Below are 23064 nucleotides of genomic sequence, written 5' to 3'. Positions count from 1 at the left end.
CTCGTTCGTTACTTTCTTCGTCCACTTGTTTCTTCTTCATTTTTTATTCTTCCTTCAATGAAAGAGCTAAACGAGCTGAATAAGTTTAGTTTGATAAGGTTACTTGAAGTATAATACCGCTAAAAATTTCAACAAACGTTCATCAGTTTGAAAATAATTGAGACATCTAGCCCCCTCTTCTGAAATGTAAAAATTCCGAATAAAATGAGCCCTGAAACTGCCAACTAACCCTTGTCCACTGCTCCATACCAGAAGTTGTAGGTGCCACAGGAAAAAATGTGATATGTCTTAAAAAAAATGCAGAATAGGGCAAACTATTTCATCTAGTTGAAGCCCCGAACTGAATTTAAACAAAGAAGTTGTTACGCGAAACAAAGGCTAAATTTTCATTACAAAATGAACCAAAAATCTCAAAAAATTTCTTCATCTGAAAAATGATCGCAGGCTGTAACTGAAATTTTGCATGAACCCTCAAACAATTATTTGATAGCCAAGTATTAGTCTTGAATCAGGCTGTTCTTCAGAAATAGTGGGAAAATATTTTTTAACCCAAGAAGCGTTGGGCAAGTACAGTGCCCGGATAGGTGACTTCTTTGCTTATCTCTTTTTTTATTAAGTTTTTTTTTTCGATAATTCATGCAATATCCACAATAATTCTTATATCGTTTCGTTAATTCGAAAATGACTGGAAGCAGAAAAATTATAGATGGAATTTTTCGAACTCTATCATTTGGCGAATTGAATTTTCGAAAATACCGCAGATTAGTTACCTGCTCTCATCTGGACACAGCTCACCACTGGTTCAGTTGGAACAATAAGAATTTGGCTTTTCCCAGTCTCCAATGAGAATGCAACTATTCAAACCTTATCAGTTATTGACGCCATTTGTTTCAACATTAAGGCGTAGATTACTCTCTCAACACGCTAATTGCAAATGGCGGACCAACTACAATTCTCTTAGATTCGAATGGGTCTCAAGGTGATACAGTACTTTTCGATAATTTTTGCAATCGAGTCAATCTAGTGGATTTTCAAGGATCTTCTGTAGTCTTTGCTTCCTTAGGCAAATTTTGGAGTAGAAGGATGCCGCTTCTACTGACAATATCAGTTTTAGAGAAGCATCACTCTGAAATCCGGTATTGTCAATAAGAAGGAACACCCCTTATTTTAACGGAGAACTAGATTTTTTTTAAATATTTGAACCTTATATTTCCCATTACGAAAAGCTTTGGGTTTAAAGGGCAATCATTAAAAAATTTGGAGCAGGAATATGAGGCACATCTTTTGTTGGCAACCTCAGATTTAGAGAATAGACCACTCTAAGCCTGAAGCTGACAACACATAATAAACCCCAGGATTATTCCTGTGAAAAAAATTATGAAACAACCTCAAGTTGCCACAGCTTAAGCTTTGAGACATGTACATTTCAAATCACCCTTTCATCGAAGGTAACTCCTTGAAATTAGGTACAATTCAATCTTTGGCTTCCTACGATATGGTAATTTTTTTGGGCACGATTCGAATGCTTCGTTATCGAAAACAATTAGCCAAAAGCGGAGACAACAGATAGGAGAGATAATGAAGACGTTAGAGAGACAAGCTTATAAGCGATTCAGAATGAAATAACCGGGTTATCCTTATGGGGGGATAAATAATAATGGTGTTCGTATATTTCTGAATGTCTATCGAAGAGAGTTCGTTCATGGTCCCGGTAAGGTTCCCATAACACGGCAATAAAGAATGGTCGGTCCTGAAAGAACATGACAACGTGGGCATGGTGAACTGCTACCAAAATGAGAACAATAATAATAGGTGAACAAATCGTTTGGACTGTGATTATGAACAGTTATTGGTACGATTTTTTTCATTTCGTCAGCTTCACCTTGAGTCACTGTGAATAAAAGCTGAACTGCATGTTACCTATTGAACAATATCTATTGTTTCCGAGAATTCCCCAGAGCTGAATCAAGAATTAAATCGCAAGTTGAATTCGAAAACAAATAAATCAGTTTATATCCTTACGATGTTATTAGCAATGGGACGATTGAGAATCGGAGTTTCATAATCGACCGATGGATTCATTCTTAATGTTATTTCTGACATAAATCTCTTATTGTGAGTCATCGGATGAAAATCGACGCCCTGCACAGACAGATTCATAGGCGCAAATTATATCTATTACCTAATCGACCAAAGATCTGAGATGCGAAGATTAACTAACGATGATACCAGAGACTTGTGCACCGTTGAAGTAATTCGAAAAATTCCAATATCAAAACTCATAACTGATAAAAGGTTCCGAGATGTATTTCCTCGATGCCTCTCCTAGAATTTTCTGATCACTAATGGATATGCAGAACTAATTGCAATGAAAAATATCTTGATACAAACACAATTTCAATTCGGGTCTATCATTTCTCAAGAATTTAATGATCTACAGTGATTTTTGTGAAAGTTGGCCTTCGAATAATTCGTGTATCACTGTTGCACTGAGGCCCATGAAATTTCGAGATTTACTACAAGAAGGGTTTCTCTTTCAGAATATGTGTCACATCAGGATGTTCGATGATTTTTCTGGTAGATAAGCACGTCCCAAAAAGATGGGGTCAGTTAAAATTCGCCATTCACGAATTTGTTTCATTTTCCTCTCATAGTTTTTGCCGAAATCAATTTTGAACATCAAATCCATCGGAGATTTATTTTTGAGTTATTTTTCATGGCCCCTACATTGATAACTATTTATTGAATTTGGGTCCACCGATTCCTTGTGGAACACGATCAAAATATCATGGAAAACAGAGAATATTAGAAGTTATTTATATCTCCCATCTATTCTATGGTAAAACTATACCTAACGCGAATGATATCGGCAAGCACCTTTCAATATCTCAAATCTGAACACCAATACACAAAAGAATTTTCAAGACATGTGTTGATTGGCATGTTGCCCTTAATTCATTGATACTTAATTGATTATTATCATGGTTGCGTCATTCAATTTTCAATTACATCTTATTCAGTTATGATGTTCAGAAACCGGTTAACCGTCGGAAGCATGCTAGGAATCTTTTGTCAATGGATTGTGGTATGTGTGAAATGATAAAGGGTATAACTAGCGTGATACACTATGGATAATGTACAAGGTGGACCGTAAATATTGTGGGAGAAAAGAACTCAAATTTTTCTCTTTGAAAAACTGAAGAAAGTTGAAAATACTAGTATTTTTGGTGAAATGATTTATATCATCGAAGGCATAATTATGAAATATTTTATTCACATTTATGCAGTTGTATCAAATAAATAGTTTTCCAAAAAAACAGAATCAGAGTAATGAAAAGGAAGTATATCTCACCTCATTTTTCCACAGCACTAGTTCGTTATTTTTATCAAAAAAAAATAAATTGGAAGAATAATGATTTGAAGACTAGAAATATTTTTATCGAAAAGAAAATCAAACACCACATTTAGAGCACATTGACTTGTGGTCGAAGTGTCACATCGATTAGCACTAAGTTCAGCATCTGAATGAAGCCATTCCGTCCACCTGAGCCTTTAAATATATGGCCATAAATGTGTGTGATAGAGTTGATTGGGATTTTTACAGTGGTAGAAACAGGAACCCCTCGTAAAATATCTCGAATGGCACGGACCATTTTACAAAACAACAGTACCTACCATTGTTATGGCTGGATTGAAAACTTATCAGAGACGTAATAAGGGTAGCATAATGATTTATGACTTCGACACTTATGGCCTCCGAGAAATGCCAATTGTATATCAGAAATAAACTGGAAATTATTATTTATTATTTTGCTAATACGGCCGTAACACTGCAAATTGTATTGTGACTTCGTCTTTGACGTCCCATTATGGGCAAATACTGTTTACTCCACTTATGGTCAATTTTTCTCGGTTAATAAAGTTTTGGTGCTTAGGAGGGGTGGTTATTTCCAAGAGGTGGAAGAATTTTATGTTTCTAGGAAATAAGAAAAATAGTAGATTATTTTTAGCAACTCTTGGAAACTTTGTGTTGATCGTTCCAACTGACAAAAATATTTTTAACTTTAACTTATCGAATAGCGAAGAGTCACCTGAAAATTCCGTTCTTCTTTCCAGATTTGATGCAAACAAATCGACCAAAGGTGCTAGCAAACTTCGAAGAGACCTGATAAATGCCGAAATAGCAAATTTGCGAGAGTTACTGCCTTTACCACCGTCAACTAGACAGAGACTTTCGCAACTACAGCTTATGGCGTTAGTCTGCGTGTATGTGAGGAAAGCTAATTACTTTCAACAAGGTGAGTGATCAATGATCTTCTAAGCCTCGAGTGTCTGGTATCCGTGTGATAATGTCCAAACAAAAACAAAATTATTCTTGAAATTCACTTAATTTCGAAAAAAATTTAAGAAACATGTATTACCTTATCTTTCTCTTTTGAATTCAATATATCAATTCAATTTCCTCGTAAACAACTGATAGTTCCAGTATAATGTGTCTAAAGAATAATCGTACAGTATTTCTTGAGTCCGGAACTGATTTCTGACCAAATATGATTTAAGAACCTTCGAAAATTTCACGTTTATTTTAACGGATCATACCGCGACTTTACGGCTATTTTAGCCAGTTAATTATTGTTCATCGGAATCTGCATGTAGTGCACAATCTGGATATTCATTATTGCTCGGTCTGACTGGTTTAAATTTGACAATTCTGCAAAATGAACATCCAAATGACCCTTTGTGATGATTTATGAATAACCTATCCAAATTCTTCTGACAACATGTATTATTTAAGGTTCATTTTTTCCATCGTATTAAATTGATTCATACCTGTCTATTATCGGTTATTGCTAAGCTGGAGCAAAGCAATATAATTTCAGTAATGAATCATTATTAACTGCATTTTTCTGAGACTATTAAAATGGAAATAGTGCTAACTTTATTATTCTATTTATCACCGGTTTCTACCATAATTGTTTGCTGTTACACATAAGCAGTTATCTTGCGGAAACTAAACGTTTTATCGATGTTTCAAAAGTGTTTTCTCAGTGCTAAGGAATGTTGATTCATAAAGAAAATTATCGATGTATATACGTCTTCAAAAAATAGGGAAATGGTTTTCCGTAGCCAAAAATGATATGCTGACACTCGTAGTTGGCAGCCTCTTCTTCACACTACCCGAATACCTGTGGAATGTCGAATTTTAATCAGAAAAACCCTACACACTCCTCCTTCGAACATACTGTATCATTTACAATCTGTCGGATCGGTCGCGACTTTCGACGTACATAAATATACGTATGTCTACGTATGTTCAGCACGATGAATATGAAATATAATTGATTAACTATTGTTATCTCATTTTTCTCCTAACGAACATGGCTAACTACAACTGACTGAGTACAATTTATACCTGGAGGAAGAAAATTCTGCTGTTCAATTATCTACATGCGATATGTACCTACCTTCCTACCTTAGTCCATAGCGAAGAGGCTTGAGCATTTTTCGAACAGGGATGAATAAAGATATTACTTTGGACGTTAAATACGTTAACATCATTTCGATATAAACGAGAATTATTAAGTTACTAGCTTACTAGCTGTGTCTCCACGCTTCGTAGATCGAATTTTTTCATTTACTTTTTCCAAGATGGCGACGGAATGGTTTGGAGTTGAAAAGTTGAATATGGTTTGAGGCCTTCATTGAAGAGTTCTCTTCCCAGAGAAAATCAGTTGAAGTTTAGAATTTCACCTTCGAAATGGCACATTTCCAAAAATTGCAAATTTCAATCTGCGATATCTCCCGTAATATTGATTCGAATCGATTGAAAATTCTGCATGGTATTCAGTACCGCCTAAGCTCTTATTTGCATCAAAAAAATCGAATTCGAAAATTTCGAATTTTTGGGTCAAAAATGAGCAAGGGGTTAGACCCCCTTAAAACGTCATATTTGCTCTTCTCAAGTAAAATGAGGGCAATAACTGAAGGTTTTGACATATTGTGGGTGTGAAACTCGATGTGCTGATTGAAAAAGTTCATACAATCCATGATTTTATAATCGAATCTCTTCAAGAGATGCTTCCAAATAAAACTTCAAACTGAAAAGTCAAAAATTAATATTTCTGATTTACTCGGAATTTCTGTCCAGTAGCCAAGAATTTGGTACGGAAGTATAGGTTTTCGAATACGCTGAATTGAACTATGGCAAAATCAGGAGACTATCTCGTTCCGTTTAGAATTTCACCTTCGAAATGGCATATTTTCAAAAATTGCAAATTTCTATCTGCGATATCTGCCGTAATATTCATTCGAATCGATTGAAACTTCTGCATGGTATCGAGCACCACCGAAGCCTTCATGTGCATCAAAAAAATCGAATTCGAAAATTTCGAATTTTTGGGTCAAAAATGAGCAAGGGGTTAGACCCCCCTAAAACGTCATATTTGCTCTCCTCAGGTAGAATGAGGGCAATAACTGAAGATTTTGATATATTGTAGACGTGGAACTTGATGTGCTGATTGAAAAAATTCATACAATCCATGATTTTATAATCGAGTCTTTTCAAGAGATGCTTCCAAATAAAACTTGAAACTGAAAAGTCAAAAATTAATATTTCTGATTTACTCGGAATTTCTGTCCAGTAGCCAAGAATTTGGTACGGAAGTATAGGTTTTCGAATACGCTGAATTGAATTAATGCAAAATCAGGAAGCTATCTCTTTCCGTTCAGAATTTCACCTTCGAAATGGCACATTTCTAAAAATTGCAAAATTCAATCTGCGATATCTCCCGTAATATTCATTCGAATCGTTTGAAAATTCTGTATGGTATTCAGTACCTGCTAAGCTTTTATTTGCATCAAAAAAATTGAATTCTAAAATTTCCAATTTTTTGGTCAAAAATGAGCAAGGGGTTAGACCCCCCTAAAATGACCTATTTGCTACTTTGTCTGAAAATCAGGCTGTTCTATTAGTATCCTAGGATATGGAGTGCATAGAATTTGTTCCGAAGATTCTAGAAAACCAAACAGTTGATGCTCCAACAGAGAATTGCACCCCAGAGAGCTCTTCGAAGTCAACTCGAAAATGAAAAGTGGAAAAACAAAAAAAATTATTTTCTCCTAAATGGGGTCAGATATTTGAGATTTTGGTATGAAAATATAGGTTTTCGATCACGCTGAATCTTTTGGGAGCAATTTCGAAAGCCTATCTCCCTTCGTTTAGATTTTCATCTTGGAAATGGCATTTTTCAAAATTTGCAAATTTCAATCTGCGATATCTCCTGTTATATTCGTCTGATCCAATTGGGATTTCCGGTTATATAATCAGCGTTGCCTAAGCTTCCACCCAAGCACAAAAACTCGATTTCGAAAATTTCGATTTTTTGGGTCAAAAATGAGCAAGGGGTTGGACCCCCCTAAAATGACCTATTTGCTACTCTACCTAAAAATCAAGAAGTTCCATTACTGTCCTCGGATATGGAGTGCATAGAATTTGTTTCGAAGATTCTATAAAACCAAACAGTTGATGATTCAATAGAGAATTGCACCCCAGAGAGCTCTTCGAAGTCAACTCGAAAATGAAAAGTGGAAAAACAAAAAAAATTATTTTCTCCTAAACGAGGCCAGATATTTGAGATTTTGGTATGAAAATATAGGTTTTCGAACACGCTGAATCTATTGCGAGCAATTCCGAAAGCCTATCTCCCTTCGTTTAGATTTTCATCTTGGAAATGGCATTTTTCAAAATTTGCAAATTTCAATCTGCGATATCTCCTGTTATATTCGTCTGATCCAATTGGGATTTCCGGTTATATAATCAGCGTTGCCTAGGCTTCCACCCAAGCACAAAAACTCGATTTCGAAAATTTCGATTTTTTGGGTCAAAAATGAGCAAGGGGTTGGACCCCCCTAAAATGACCTATTTGCTACTCTACCTAAAAATCAAGAAGTTCCATTACTGTCCTCGGATATGGAGTGCATAGAATTTGTTTCGAAGATTCTATAAAACCAAACAGTTGATGATTCAATAGAGAATTGCACCCCAGAGAGCTCTTCGAAGTCAACTCGAAAATGAAAAGTGGAAAAACAAAAAAAATTATTTTCTCCTAAATGGGGTCAGATATTTGAGATTTTGGTATGAAAATATAGGTTTTCGAACACGCTGAATCTATTGGGAGCAATTTCGAAAGCCTATCTCCCTTCGTTTAGATTTTCATCTTGGAAATGGCATTTTTCAAAATTTGCAAATTTCAATCTGCGATATCTCCTGTTATATTCGTCTGATCCAATTGGGATTTCCGGTTATATAATCAGCGTTGCCTAGGCTTCCACCCAAGCACAAAAACTCGATTTCGAAAATTTCGATTTTTTGGGTCAAAAATGAGCAAGGGGTTGGACCCCCCTAAAATGACCTATTTGCTACTCTACCTAAAAATCAAGAAGTTCCATTACTGTCCTCGGATATGGAGTGCATAGAATTTGTTTCGAAGATTCTATAAAACCAAACAGTTGATGATTCAATAGAGAATTGCACCCCAGAGAGCTCTTCGAAGTCAACTCGAAAATGAAAAGTGGAAAAACAAAAAAAATTATTTTCTCCTAAACGGGGCCAGATATTTGAGATTTTGGTATGAAAATATAGGTTTTCGAACACGCTGAATCTATTGCGAGCAATTCCGAAAGCCTATCTCCCTTCGTTTAGATTCTCATCTTGGAAATGGCATTTTTCAAAATTTGCAAAATTCAATCTGCGATATCTCCCGTAATATTCATTCGAATCGCTTGAAAATTCTGCATGGTATTTAGTACCGGCTAAGCTTTTATTTGCATCAAAAAAATTGAATTCTAAAATTTCGAATTTTTTGGTCAAAAATGAGCAAGGGGTTAGACCCCCCTAAAACGTCATATTTGCTCTTCTCAAGTGAAATGAGGGCAATATCTGAAGGTTTTAATATATTGTGGGCGTGGAACTCGATGTGCTGATTGAAAAAATTCATACAATCCATGATTCTATAGTCAAGTCTTTTCAAGAGATGCTTCCAAACAAAACTAAAAACTGAAAAGTCAAAAATAAATATTTCTGATTTACTCAGAATTTCTGACCAGTAGTCGAGAATTTGGTACTGAACTATAGGTTTTCTAATAGGCTGAATTGAATTATTGCAAAATCAGGAGGCTATCTCTTCCCGTTCAGAATTTCACCTTCGAAATGGCACATTTCTAAAAATTGCGGATTTCAATCTGCGATATCTCCCATAATATTCATTCGAATCGATTGAGAATTCTACATGCTATTAAGTACCGCCTAATCTTCTATTTTCATCAAAAAAATCGAATTAGAAAATCTCGAATTTTTGGGTGGAAAGTGATCAAGGGTATAGAACCCCCTAAAACGTAATATTTGCTTATCTCAAGTAAAATGAGGACAATATTTGAAGGTTTCATTATGCCGTGGGTTGGAAACTGACTGTGCTGATCGAAAAAATATAAATAATCCATGATTCTATAAACACATCGTTTCAAGAGAGGCTTCCAAACAAAACAAAAAACTGAACACTGATAAGAAAAGCATATGCGTTTGTATCATTCACTGACTTGATATTATCATTCTCACATGCTCAGACCTTGAATTTAAATCGATTTTGAACATTTTTGGGCGAGAGCGTTATTGTTATACCTAAAGAATGGTTACCTAAAACTTTTTGCTGCCATATAACGAGGCATTACTTGTTTGCCGTCTCTTAGCAGATTTTTACAGACACATGGAGATATAATCTGCAACCACCAAAAGTCAAGATCATGGATCAGTTTCGAGTTGTCTGGAAACTGTCTAAGTCTAAGACATAAACTGTATTATTCTGTTTGAACGAACACAAAATCCAAAGTTAATCAATTCTTATTGGAGTCATTTTTTCGAAAGTCAGCTTCACAGTTGTATCGGAAATATTTCATTCGCCAGAAATGTTACGCGAATAAATTCGCACTTGCAGTTTTAAATGGGAGATAATTCAGCATTCGCGATCCCAGTGCTGAAAGTAACTGTTTAGGCCGAAGAGAAAATGCGTAAATTCCGTAGCGTATTTTGAGCGTTATCCAAACGTCAGTGATAGCGTCGGTACGAACGTCAATGAAGCGCATAAAGCTGTCGAATAAGACGTTTAATTTAAATCGGGGAGGATTAAAAAAGAGCAATTGCGAATTGCGAGTAGATGACGCCAAGTAGACATATTCTTCAGTATTCCATAAACATTTCAGCGACTGGTGCGGTGACGGACTGATCAGATAAGAAGCGTTTCCAAGCACGTATACATGTCTCCCAGAGAGTTAATTGACAGTCCAATCAATGGAGGATTTTGTCACTAGACTCGAAAACGACATTGATTGACTTAATATTCCCCGGTTCAATTTCTATAGACAATGGGCAATTTCAATCCTCTCCAAATATACGTGATTGAATGCAAGTCATTGTCGCCACACCGTTTCGGAAAATCCACGCTTTTACGCTATTTTGTTCCATTAAAGGGTCGCCCGTTGCGGATTTACATTTTTTTCTATCATTCTCTTTCTGTGTCTAATCTGTCGTAGCTTTACCAATTTTCAATTCCGGTTCAATGAAGTTTTAATGAGCCTTATCCAGACCACCCATGCTCGCTCGCTTCTGATATTCCCAAGATTCAATCTACTTTCTAACTTCTTATTTATCTGAAGGCATCTTTCCTTCTCCCAATAATTCAGTCTCACTCTTCAAAAAAATAACATTATTTAATGCCAATTAAATTGAAACTGTTTTTGAACAAGGCGAGGGAAACCTGGTTTTCATGATCAATTTTTCAGCTACTACATGACTGATTCTCACTTCGATGAAAAATCTATGTTAAAATGTAAAAATAGAACAGATTAAATACTTCTAGCCATGAAGAGCTCACACTTCCACAATAATCGAAATGATCTTCTATAATATCATCTTTACAAAGCTAAATTCTGTTTCATTATAAGCTGCTGAATTTTTGTAAAGTTAAATTTTTCTCTTGAGCTTAGTTCTCCCTTAATATCTTCGACGTTGTTATGGTTCGAAATGAGCATAATCAACTCCACCCCCACTCCCCATCAGGAGGAGAATTCAATTCGAATTATTGCATCTCGATACTTTTACGAACGACTAAAGACTCTATTCAAGTACTTGCAGATAGAAGGGTACTCAACGTTTCATAAGTCTATCTATGTCATATGAGTAATGGATTTTCTGCACCATCTCGCAAGTGCTCATTTGGTTATGCTTTGTTTTGATTAATCAGAGTTGCTCGCAACCTTTACCTTAGGCAGGTAAGCGCCTTTTACCCAACCTTAAAAGGAAACTCAATACCGCTAACGAGGGAAAGCTTCATACAGCTCTGGAGTGTATTATATTCAAGAAATTTTTTCATAACTGTTTTGATTACCTACAGCAGGCACTGGAAATATTTTTGATCAAGGATTTGGCGAGATTCTCCAAAATAACTTCAAAAAATTAGGGGATATCTGATGTGGACTGAACTTTTTACTATGTAAGTCATTGTTTTCTACGGATTCTTGGATAGCAACCAAATAACCACTCGGTGTGTTTTGAAAGACAGATATTTTCAAGCTGAAAATAATGCTGGAAATGTAATTTTTGTAGGAGTCTTGCGATTCTTATCGTTTTGTGCTGATATCCTATTTGGTCGACCAAGGTTCATATACGTGACGATTTGTGGATGAAGCTACGAAATTTCGATCTTTTTATTATTCTTCCTCATCATCCACATGAAGTGAGAAGACTGAAAGTTGAACCGGATAATGCAGAGCATAAACCACACAGGTTAATTAACCAGAAAATAATTCAAACTTATTATGCCTACTGCTCGAACTAAAAGGGCACATGACAATATTAGGTAATTCAGCATTAACGGACACAGTCTGGCATTTAACTTAGCATTCATGGAATAATTAACATGTAATGCGACAGACTTCTTTGTTGCTCTTTGTTCTGGCTCGCACTTCATCTACCCTCAAATGAGGTGCGGTACGCAATAACAATTTTATATGTTTATTTAATGTGGTCGAAACACTCAATTCGCTCCTAGATTTCATCCGATAATTAGGAGGGAGATAGAAGCAGTAAAAAAGATGCAAATTGGGGAATGAAGCATTGAAAAACTATACTTCTCGAACTGTCAAAACTCTACTCTGATTATCTATATTTTTGGAGCATGATGACCGAAAGATATAGGGAAAAGATTTGCAAAATACTGTTCCTAGTATCTTTTCTAGCTTACTTTTTGTAGTTTACGTTTAAGGTTAGGTTAATGATAATGAGGAGAGGGATAGAAGCAGTAAAAAAGATGCAAGTTGTGAAATGAAGCATTGAAAAACTATGCACCTCGAACTGTTAAAACTAGGCTCCATTTGTTAATATTTTTTGGAGCATCATGATCGAAAGATTTGCGATATACTATTCTCAGTATCTTTTCGAGATGACTTTTTGTAGTTTACGTTTTAGGTTGACATTATGTATATCATTTTCATGAAGTATAAAAGTATCAATCAGTATTTCCTCCTTGATTCTAGGATAGTATTTTTTGAGTTTCATTGTCACGTCTTTCTCTTAGATATTAATTTTCTTGTCCCTTCCTTCGATTCATTTCTGCGAACGCCAATGGCTCGATGAAAATCTCGCTTCCTGCTTCACAAAATAACTGGAATAGGTGTGATGTTCAGCGATTTTCTTGTCGTGTAACCGAACGAGCATCGGGATATTTTCAATGGAAATGATTGACCGACGATTACCCTGAAACCGCACAAAATGTTCCCATTATATCTGCATAAGTCCAACATCGAACTGAACCCACACGTATGAAGAACACCTGTAGCAAGAAATTAATTCTCTAATGTCTGTTTCAGCATTTAAATGCCACGATGTATCATTACACCAGCCACCAACGCCCAATATTGGTTTCTCAAAGGTGAGTCCAGCAATATAACTGCATATCCGTATTTTTTCGAGAACCTTTTCTCCACGTGGTTATGTACAGATATCATCGGAACAGTACCAGTTGGAGTAACGAGACGAAAACGGGAAACCAGAGAATGCCTGCTCAATTTCAGTCAGTTTCTGCTTTCTAAGAAGAAAATAGGTACTGCTATCAAGAAAAAAGATATGAAAAACCTTTCAAGTATTCATTTACACCCTGCATATAACTAAGCTTGGTGGTTTAAAGCAAGATCTTTGTTTTTCGACAGAGCTGAAGCACTTAATTTTTTTTGATCAATGCATCTCGAAGATTCGGATAAAAATTTATTGAAACGATTTAATTACATGGTAGGTCGTCCATCGTGGCGAAATTTAGACGCCTCTCACAAATTATTACGTAAGCCCTTCTCAAGCTGAGCGCAAATATTGACCCCTCTTCTATCGTAGAATTAAGTATTCAGTGGTTGAAGTAATTGGTGTTTGCTCGATGGTTGATGCATTTTGTCTTTAAGACCATCCGTGGGAAAAGGCGAGTTCGGCCCTCAAATGAAACAATTACCCACTTGCGTGTTTGCATCATATTATTGAACCATTCTCGCGAGGTATCCGTTTTTATTTTTCTATACTTCATAAATTTCATATTTTAGATGATCCCAAGCGACTTCGATTTTTCACACGGGTCCGAGACCTGCCAGTACTGAATTCTTGGCATTTTAACGGCATTATCGAAATTTGCATATTGAATAAATTTAAGGGTTATTTGGTTGCGATTCTTTTTTTTTCAGTTGGTAAATATCCGAGATAAGCTACCGAAAGGCTTCAAATTATAGTGCCTGTTTTGGACTTTGTACGTTCTCGAGTTACTTGTAACTAATTATTTCAGGGGGAAGATTTATCGGTTCTGGAGGACTGTTATTTTCATATCGGTATACTACAAGGAATTTAACAGTTCTTGTATAAACGAATAACATCGAGGAAAAAACATGGAATTTTTTTCACACAATTCATGGTTCCAAGACCTTTCAGATCTATTTTTATTCATTGGAAGATTCATCCCCTAAAAAAGCTCAGGGGACATAATTTCTTAATCTTTTTCCAAATTATTCCTATCTCTTCATAAACTTTTTAGGGTTTTCACTCCCAATCTCTGAAACAAAATCAATTAAAAATGAAATCAACGATTTGCTCCTGCGTAAATTCTTGCACTAATTTGTCAGGAGCAAATTAACTAGAAAAAATTGTTGCCTGACAATGAACTCAAAATAAATAACGTAAGTGTCAAAAGAGGTATAATTAAAACACTTTATGATAGAGCTAATTTAAATTCATCTACACCCGAAATTAGAAATAATGAAGTTGACTTCATTAAACATTTTCTTAGGGATAATCAATACCCGAAAAATTTTATTGAAAAAACAATATTAAATTTGGAGAGAAAAATGACTAACCAAAATCGTAATAATGATCAGGAACAACCAACAAACCGTCAAGAACAACCAAATTTGTTGAATGTAATTCCTTATGTTAATGGCCTTTCAGAAAAAATAAGAAGAATCGGTTCGAAGTTCAACATACGAACTGTTTTTAAAACGCAAAATGATTTAAGATCTATATTAACAAAAACTAAAACTTTGAACGAAAAACAAAAATCAAAAAATTGTATTTACAACATACCCTGTATTTGTGGTAAAACTTATACAGGTGAAACGTCCAGACCTCTAGAAATAAGAAAACGCGAACATAAAAATAATATTTAAAATAGAGAAATTAATCGATCAAAAATCGCAGATCACATTTGTTCCAATACGGGAGACCACATGATGGATTGGGACAACACTAAAATTTTAATGACGGAACCAGACCATTTTAAACGAAAAATTAAAGAGTCTACGTGTATTCTATTAGATCAAGATAATAATTTGGCAAATTGTTCGGTAGGAATAGATCATATTTGGATCAATTTACTAAAGAAGGAACTGTCATCCGGTAATTTCAAAATTAAATGAATCAACGTTTCTATGCAGTCTCTGTTTCTGTGTGTTGACAATTAATGTCAAAAAAAAGCCACAATTCAGAAGAATTTCAAAAAGAGATTTTTCGTCTGATGAAGGAGTCTGATATAGACTCCGAAACGTTAGAACTTAGAATTATTTCAACGTTATTTATTTTGAGTTCATTGTCAGGCAACAATTTTTTCTAGTTAATTTGCTCCTGACAAATTAGTGCAAGAATTTACGCAGGAGCAAATCGTTGATTTCATTTTTAATTGATTTTGTTTCAGAGATCGGGAGTGAAAACCCTAAAAAGTTTATGAAGAGATGCAGAATCCTCCCAGAATAAATTTCAATAAATTATTCATAGTTTAAACATTTTCAAAGGCAGGCTTCTTCCAACCATACACTAAAAACAGTGCATTTCGTTGATATATATTTCAAAATATAAAAATCCTGACTAGATAATTTGATTCTGCCAATTTTCAGAAAATGCATAATTTTGATTGGAAAAAATTTTATCGAATATTTTGAGGCGAGTTTTAATCACTTCTTGCAGGAAGGAAAATGTCAAACAAATTTTCTCTAAAGTGGTAATTTTATGGTGTATATTGCATGAATATGCGATTGTTCGTGTACTGTTGATGTATAAGTCACGCAAAAAAAAATTCTGTTCAAAATATGTTGATATTGACATTTGGCTACGGCACCTATAAAATAATTGGTCGTTGAAAATGATGATTATGAATTATGTTTATCGTAACATGGAATTTGCTTATGTACGAGTACTGCTGGTATCGAACTATCACAGTCACAAATGCATAAATTAATACCCATTTCAAGATAGACGTACAATTTAATAACCTGCTATAAAACCTTCTAATGACCTGATATATGGTTAACTTATGAATGATCGTAAAATAAGTTGCCATTGAAAAGCAGAATCAAAAGAACCATAACATATGTGAGACATACTTCCTTTGTTTATGAATGGAGATATACTTTATGGAAGTTGTTTGCTACAATTCATTTCTTGGAAGTGTTGAAATACGTGAATTAACTTCTTCCGGATATTGCCAGGAACTATAAAAAAAGAATAATGTAAAAAGGAATAACTTCGTCCTAATCCTTTAAATTCTTTTCATAAACTATTGGTCCAATTCGTATTGCTTTTTCTGAAAGATATTCGAGTAAGTGTCAAACAAAAATAGGAATTCTAAGAAGATGGTGTCTTGTCAGACAGATATAATTTTTGTGAGAAAATAATGATCGGTGTAGCTTGAGCGTTGTTCAAAGGCAATTCATCATTGCGTTTGATAACATAATTTTCCATCCTCCGAAAGCCATTTATGTCAGATTTCATATGAGAAATCCATGTTATCTCGAATAAATCAAAGTGAAATAGGAATATGCACAATTTCCTCGGAGTGCGAAAAAGTAGGACCCGAAGTGCTGGAATTCTGATCGCTTCACCTTAAGATCTTTAATTTCATGTTGCTCGCCGATAAATCGGTCTAACGAAGAATGTTAAACATTACGTGATTATTGAAAGGTACTTCAAACATCATATGCATTAAACGGTTCATTACCTCAACATAGTTCAGTTCGCTGAAAAACCACAAATCTTTCGTTATTGATGGTTACACGACATTCGTATGCCGTCATTTAGCATCGAGCCAGGGGCGTCACTCTGTAACGATCATAATGTAACGGGTTTCCTATATATCCCTATATTTCTGAATATGTCGCAATTTTGCATCATTAATATTTCGCTGCATTTAGGACCCTAACTACACCTTCAAATACTCCAATTTTGATTTGTCTATAACCACAAAAAGCTCGGGGTAGGTTTTTCTTAATTGGAGTAATGAAAGTGTTACACACTGAATAATTGTTTCATGTAATCATTCTTTCTTGTGCACATTGAGAGATTTGCATAAATATTGGAACGTTCCTAATAATTCATCCTTTACACATTCACATTGCACCTTCACCTTTTTTCCAAAAAATCCCATGATTCAAATTGATTAATACAGTATTTATATCTTTAACGATGGGTATGATGCATTTCAGTTCTGGATCCTTAATAGTCCTTAATGGCCTGAACAACGTGAAATGAGAATATTCTTGTTCATTAATTATCAAAGTATCTATGGAAATATTACGAGTCTGAAAGCAGATATGAATTATATTCTATTTAACACTTTTCATTCGAGCTTATTTGTTGCATTCACCATCTCAAGTGGTTGATGAAGTGATAAATCATAGTGTGGAAACTTGGAGTCTGATGAGGACAGCTCTTCTTCAGGACCTCGTTTTTCGTGTGAATACAACTCGAACAACGGATTATATTCAATATGAGTTGAAATATGGTTTATTCCATATTGTTTCAAAGAAAAGCACTTGGAATATTAAGATACATTTGAGTTTTGTCGAAAAAAATTGATCGAAATTGTCGAAACAGGTTTTTTGTGATTCAGCTTGAGGGATAGCATATTTATTTTTTTATTTACTGGAATTAGCTTCGATCTCTAGAAAGGAAATTATTTGGGAACAAGTTAGGTGTTTTTATTCTTTCAATGTTGGGATTCCCAAGCCCAATACTCACTCGAAAATGTATGAATTGAAAAAAATATAATATTTGCGATAATCAATTTTCGCTATTGAATATCTCTCATCCATCTAATGAAATAATTCATTCTACAAACGATTTGCTCAGCTATTTTCACCTTTCTTATAATTATCACTCTATTGGCAATGAGTTATTGTTCCATAATTTGACAGTACCATTAATTAATAAAAGTTTTTATTCGAAACATAAATTATGTTGTGGAAGGATTTTTATTCAGGTCGAACTAATTATCGCCCGAAATCATATTTATGCGTTTTGAACACGAAACTATTATTAAACTGTCATTCCGTTTCGAAACCTACGTTGGGCGGTCTAGCAATACCTACCTCCCATTACTTTATTCGAACTAGTTGTTGCTGGTCTATTCCTGATGCTGGACAGTTACCTCTTGTTCTTTTTCGGGGATCATTCGAATTTCGGTTCGTGAATACCGAAAATGGACCTAAAATTTCCATTTCGTGATCTCTGCCGTAAAAATCTCAAATGGAGGAAGTAGCCCAATCCGTTCTCGAATAAATTTAAAAAGAAATCATTCAGGCTTTTTCTCCAAAATGCTGGGTGTAGCCCGATGAAATTTATCACGAAAATCATCTTAAAATGATACCACTAGTTAGGAAAAAATTTGGAATCCCTTGAGATTCTCGCAGTTCGAATTTTTGGGTGAAATAAAAAAAATTAGTCCTTCTTTTCTTCGTATCATTGATTATTTGAAGGAAGATTAACTTAATGGCCTATTTGACGGCTCTGGTGACTGTCTGGTCTTTCTTCAATGAGAAACTGGTCTTGATAACTACTAAAAGAATTCATATTTTTCGTCAATGGGAACTTTTTTTTTCTAAATGGTCCTTCGGTTGGTGGGTCAATAACTGTAATATTTTCGGCTGAACTCAATATCTGATGTCTTAAATCCGACATGCCCATACTAAATCGATCGGTAATGAAAATTGCACGTCGACTTTCCCGATTCCCATCACGTACCATAATTTCTAATAATCATATCTAAAATTGTTTACGAATCATCTGCCAACGGTACAGTAACCCCATCCTGGCTCGCTCTCTTGCCGAGACTGAACGATTTCTTTGACCCCTGATTTATTCGTTGGATGCAGGTTGACCATAGCGCCTTCGCACTTTTAACGCAGCTCCGCCGAAGAACCCGACATTATACTAATTATGGCAGCTCGTAGGGAATAATCGAAAATTGGACGATGTTCCTATCGCATCTCGAGAACGAGAGGAGTAATCGTTCCTTGAAGTCGTTGGAACATGCAAATGTAGATGGTCAACGGGGCATAACACTTCACGTGATAGACTCGTGAAATAAAAAAAAATAAAAAAAAATAAAAAAATAAAAAAAATAAAAAAATAAAAAAAATAAAAAAAAATAAAAAAATTCCGATAATTTTTTTTACATCATTGTCATTGTACCTACTGTAGATCGACGTGGATATTCTCTAATTAAATAAATATGAATGACAATTCTGAGAAAAAAAATTTCCCCCATTTTTTTTTATTTTTTGACTAAATTTCCATTCAAGTGTCTCAGTTTTTTCAGACTCTTTTCTGTTTAATTCCTCACAGTTTTACAGAATTTGACGATACACACCGATTAAATGAGTACCTGAAATGAATGATACTCGAAAGTATTTAAATGATGAAATAACCAAACAATAGGAGCTACAACCAAATTTATTCATAATAAAGTGCTAAATTCTCCAGGACAAATAAGTCTGGACGAAGAGAATGCTATTATCAAAAATTTTACCGTGATTATTCAAACAATGGTACAACATTTTCCTGCTTTAGCATCAGTCTTCTTATCGACTCCATCTGACGCCTTGGCTTCTTCCGGAAGTTCAGCCACTGGTGCCAGGGTAGCACGAGAAAAAGAACTGGTCCTTGGCTGATCCTCTTCATCCTCCAGAAACTCCTGTTCGGTGGTCACGCTCGGGGCTCCACTCGAAGAAGTTTCACCGTCCAGGCTTCCTCTCCTCTTTCCAGATATGGACAACCATATAGTCTTCAGTTTCTCCTGAATGGGCACCAAGGAAACGCCGCCTCTGCCACTGCTGGGACCAGCATCATCCGGGACGTCGCAAGTGCAGAATTTCGTTTCCATCTCGGGAAACTCGAAGGTCTGTGCGATGGCAATATTGGAAACGTTCGGATTAACGACTGGTCGATAGGTTTACCGCAAAAGCTTGAATGGAACTCGCCAATTTTTTACGATATCGGTTTTTTATAGCACGATCAAAGTTTTGTTTAATCATTTGGTTTCTTCGATAAGGTTTGATGTTCTACGGGATTCGAAGTCTTAGATACAGGGTGGTGCAGCATGTTGGTCGATTGGTTGACCGCTTTCGCTTCCAGGTTGTCGGAAGCCACAGCAATAGGTCTTTTTATTTTTCTGGTGCCATTTGTGTTTGTCTGAGGACTCCTCAGTCAATTTCACTATAGTGTACTAAGAAAAAATTACGGAAAGTATCGATGTTGTCATGAAAAATTCGGCTGTTATGGCCTACATTGGGTGAATACAATTTTGTAGAGCTGAAAAAGTCTGCGATGGTTTAAGCTAGTTTAAGATATTATGTCGATTGTGAATAAATCACACTTTCGATACATCACCTGCTCCATTCTCCATGAAACGTGTTTCTGCAGCATCCTTCCAACAGTAACCTTCCGGAGCCCATCCGAGCTGCCCCCCAATCAATCGCTGTTGCAATTAAATCGTTCTGTCCAGATCCTGTTATAACTACTTTCGTTCAACCACCGGTCCGGACTATTCCGTAGAAAAAGCGCCCATCTCTCGGGCTTGCAAGAATCGCCGGCCGCGGAAAGTTTATTGAACTAGGGGATCCAAAGTCATTAATTTTCGGGCAACGAAATCAGCGTGCCCGCCAGCGGCTATCTTATTGACGGCTTTTCGGTCATCGAGAACGGAATTGGGTCAAATGGGACACTCTTTTGTGCCCCATCTGCTGATTCGGCGGAATCGGAATGTTCTCGTGATGTTCGTTTCGGTTTTTCGATGATTGACCTTTAGCATCCACCACGGTACAATTACGACTGCCACTGCACTTTTCGCATGTCAATTCCAGAGAAGGATCAAATCATCGCTCCGAATAAAACACATAATTTTTGAGCCTGCGATGTTCGCCCTTCGACCGAGCTCGGGCTTGCGGCCCTCACGGTTCATCCTTCGGTAGGGCTCAGGCCTGCGGCCCTCACGGATTTTGACCTCATATCTTCTAAGTTTTGCTCAGAACATAATAAATCATGGGTTATATTCGATAGAAGGAACCATACTTGATGGTTACTTGGCAGTGGTTTTGCACTAGATTACATTGAATTAGTACCTATGTTTCTTTAAGGGCTCAATGGTCAGTGAAAACTGTCTCAGATCCTACCATTGAATCTGAGTTTTCTTCTAAATCCAATGGAAGGAACGTTACTAAAGACCTAGATGTCGCAAGTTTCTCTGAAAGTTTCGGAATCTTTGGTAGTTGTCATTGGAAACATCTTCAGTGCGTATTGCCGAATTTGACTTACACCCTGAATATTACGAGTGACCATCATCGAGAGCGAGCTTGGGTGTTGCAATCACGTTCGCTCTGCGGCGCAGGGTTAGAGTGCACAACTCCCATCCGAGTTTTAATCCCGTGCTAATGATTATTAAAGAGCGGACTGTATAATCTAATTTATATTTACCGATTGCGATTGTTCTAATTGGGCTACAAGCGTCGAGTGAAGAATGCGAAGCATGAACTGTTCTCAAGGAAGTGTAGAGAATTGTAGACTGTGCGTCTCCATGATTGGGCGCTCCATGGAGCCCAACGTCGGTGGGTGGATCTGTATCGCGGATAGTACTCCGAATGGGGGGCCGGGGGGGCGGCGGAGGGGGGCAGGAGCGGGGTCAGCTCGTGACCTCAGGCCGAGGGGTACACGGCTACTTTCCCACGGATCCGCCCGCTATATCTAGCGCTCTTCATCTGACTCGAGCCTGTCATTAAATATGGCAATATGTGGTGAAGTAATCCAAATACATGTTCAACTGTATCGGTTATGACACCAATTGGGAAATTGCACTGCTCTGAGGTTCCACGCCACCCGGATGAAAAATACGAATAATTGCTGGGCGAACGGGATACCCAAGTATCTGTTTGTGCGGACATAATTTTTTTATTGGGGCTTTGTCGAGGAAAAACAGTAACATACCAAACTTCCACGAAAGCTATCAGTGGAAGATGTATTAATTTGACCAACAGCTTCTTGCACATAATCAACCTTGATAAGGATAAGACATGACGTCGAGAAGGCCATGAAACCCCTAAGGTTGACCGAGAATCATCTGATTCGTCCACCTGTCAGGAATGGTTGGAATCAGAGGAAATTTCTATCTTGCCACTGCTACCCTTGGGTAGCAGCAAACAGTGAAAATCGTTTCGTCCTTCAATATTCTTATATTATACTATAAAACTTTATGAATTGGGAAAGGGTGGATTCGCTTTTGAAGTAAACCGGTGAGTCAGCAATTCTCCCTCAAGGTAGCTCATTAATCGACCAGAGATTCGCCTACAAAGTATATCAATAACCCTTCAAATCAACCTCGAAGGTGAATCAGTACTGGTCTTCAAAGTAGATCAGGTAGTCAGTGAAGCTTGAGGAAAATTAGAGAACACCCATTTTAAGGTTACTGAGTACTTCGAGCTAGCTTGGCTACGCACCAGCTCCCCCAATAAAGTTGATCAGTGACTCATGGAATTTACTTAAAGAATCAGCTAGTAGCTAGTCGGACAATTCGTTTCCAAACTAGATCAGTTAGCCAGCAGATCTGCCTCATAGGTAAATGAGTGACTCATAGAATTAGTTATTCAGTAGATTTGCATATTTCGCGTATTATCTCTCAAAGTAAAGCAGCCACCTGTTTCTGCTTTGAGTTAACCAGCAGAGATTTCTGTGAAAAATCGTACTCAGTAATAAAATAGATGCGCTCTTTGGGTATATCGATCGCCAACCGAATTCACTTTCAATGTAGAATAGTTAGCCACCAGATTCTTCTTCAAAGTGGATTAGTTAACCAGCAGGTCCATGTTCGAAGCAGATTAGTAAGCCAGTATACTTTCCAGGGGATTCACTTCTAATGTAGAATAGTAACTTACTCGGTTCGTCTTCAAAGTAAATTAGTTAACCAGCAGGTCCAACTTCAAAGCTGATTACTAAGCCAGTATACTTTCCAGAGGATTCACCTCTAATGTAGAATAGTTAGTTACTAGATTCGTCTTCGATGTACGTTAGTTAAGCAGCAGGTCCATCTTCAAAGCAGATTATTAAGCCGGTATACTTTCCAGAGGATTCACTTCTAATGTAGAATAGTAAGTTACTCGATTCGTCTTCAAAGTAGATAAGTTAACCAGCAGGTCCATCTTCAAAGCAGATCACTAAGCCAGTATACT

At 36.3% G+C, this 23064-nt stretch overlaps 1 protein-coding gene across 3 annotated transcripts in view; it reads left to right on the top strand.

The window, feature by feature from the left end:
- The window catches only part of LOC123321337 (neuronal PAS domain-containing protein 4), a 54495-nt gene that overhangs the window by 12351 nt on the left and 19080 nt on the right, over window positions 1–23064 (top strand). For all 3 annotated transcript variants that reach the window (XM_044908828.1, XM_044908827.1, XM_044908826.1), the window contains exons 2-3: window positions 4117–4298; window positions 12919–12980. In XM_044908828.1, the coding sequence (XP_044764763.1) occupies window positions 4117–4298; window positions 12919–12980 (244 nt within the window). The remainder of the gene's footprint in view (window positions 1–4116; window positions 4299–12918; window positions 12981–23064) is intronic.

This window comes from Coccinella septempunctata, chromosome X, assembly GCF_907165205.1.
Source record: "Coccinella septempunctata chromosome X, icCocSept1.1, whole genome shotgun sequence".
In the NCBI taxonomy this organism is placed as follows: domain Eukaryota; kingdom Metazoa; phylum Arthropoda; class Insecta; order Coleoptera; family Coccinellidae; genus Coccinella; species Coccinella septempunctata.
The sequence above is the reverse complement of the archived record's forward strand: the minus strand, read 5'-3'. Positions and strand labels throughout refer to the sequence as shown.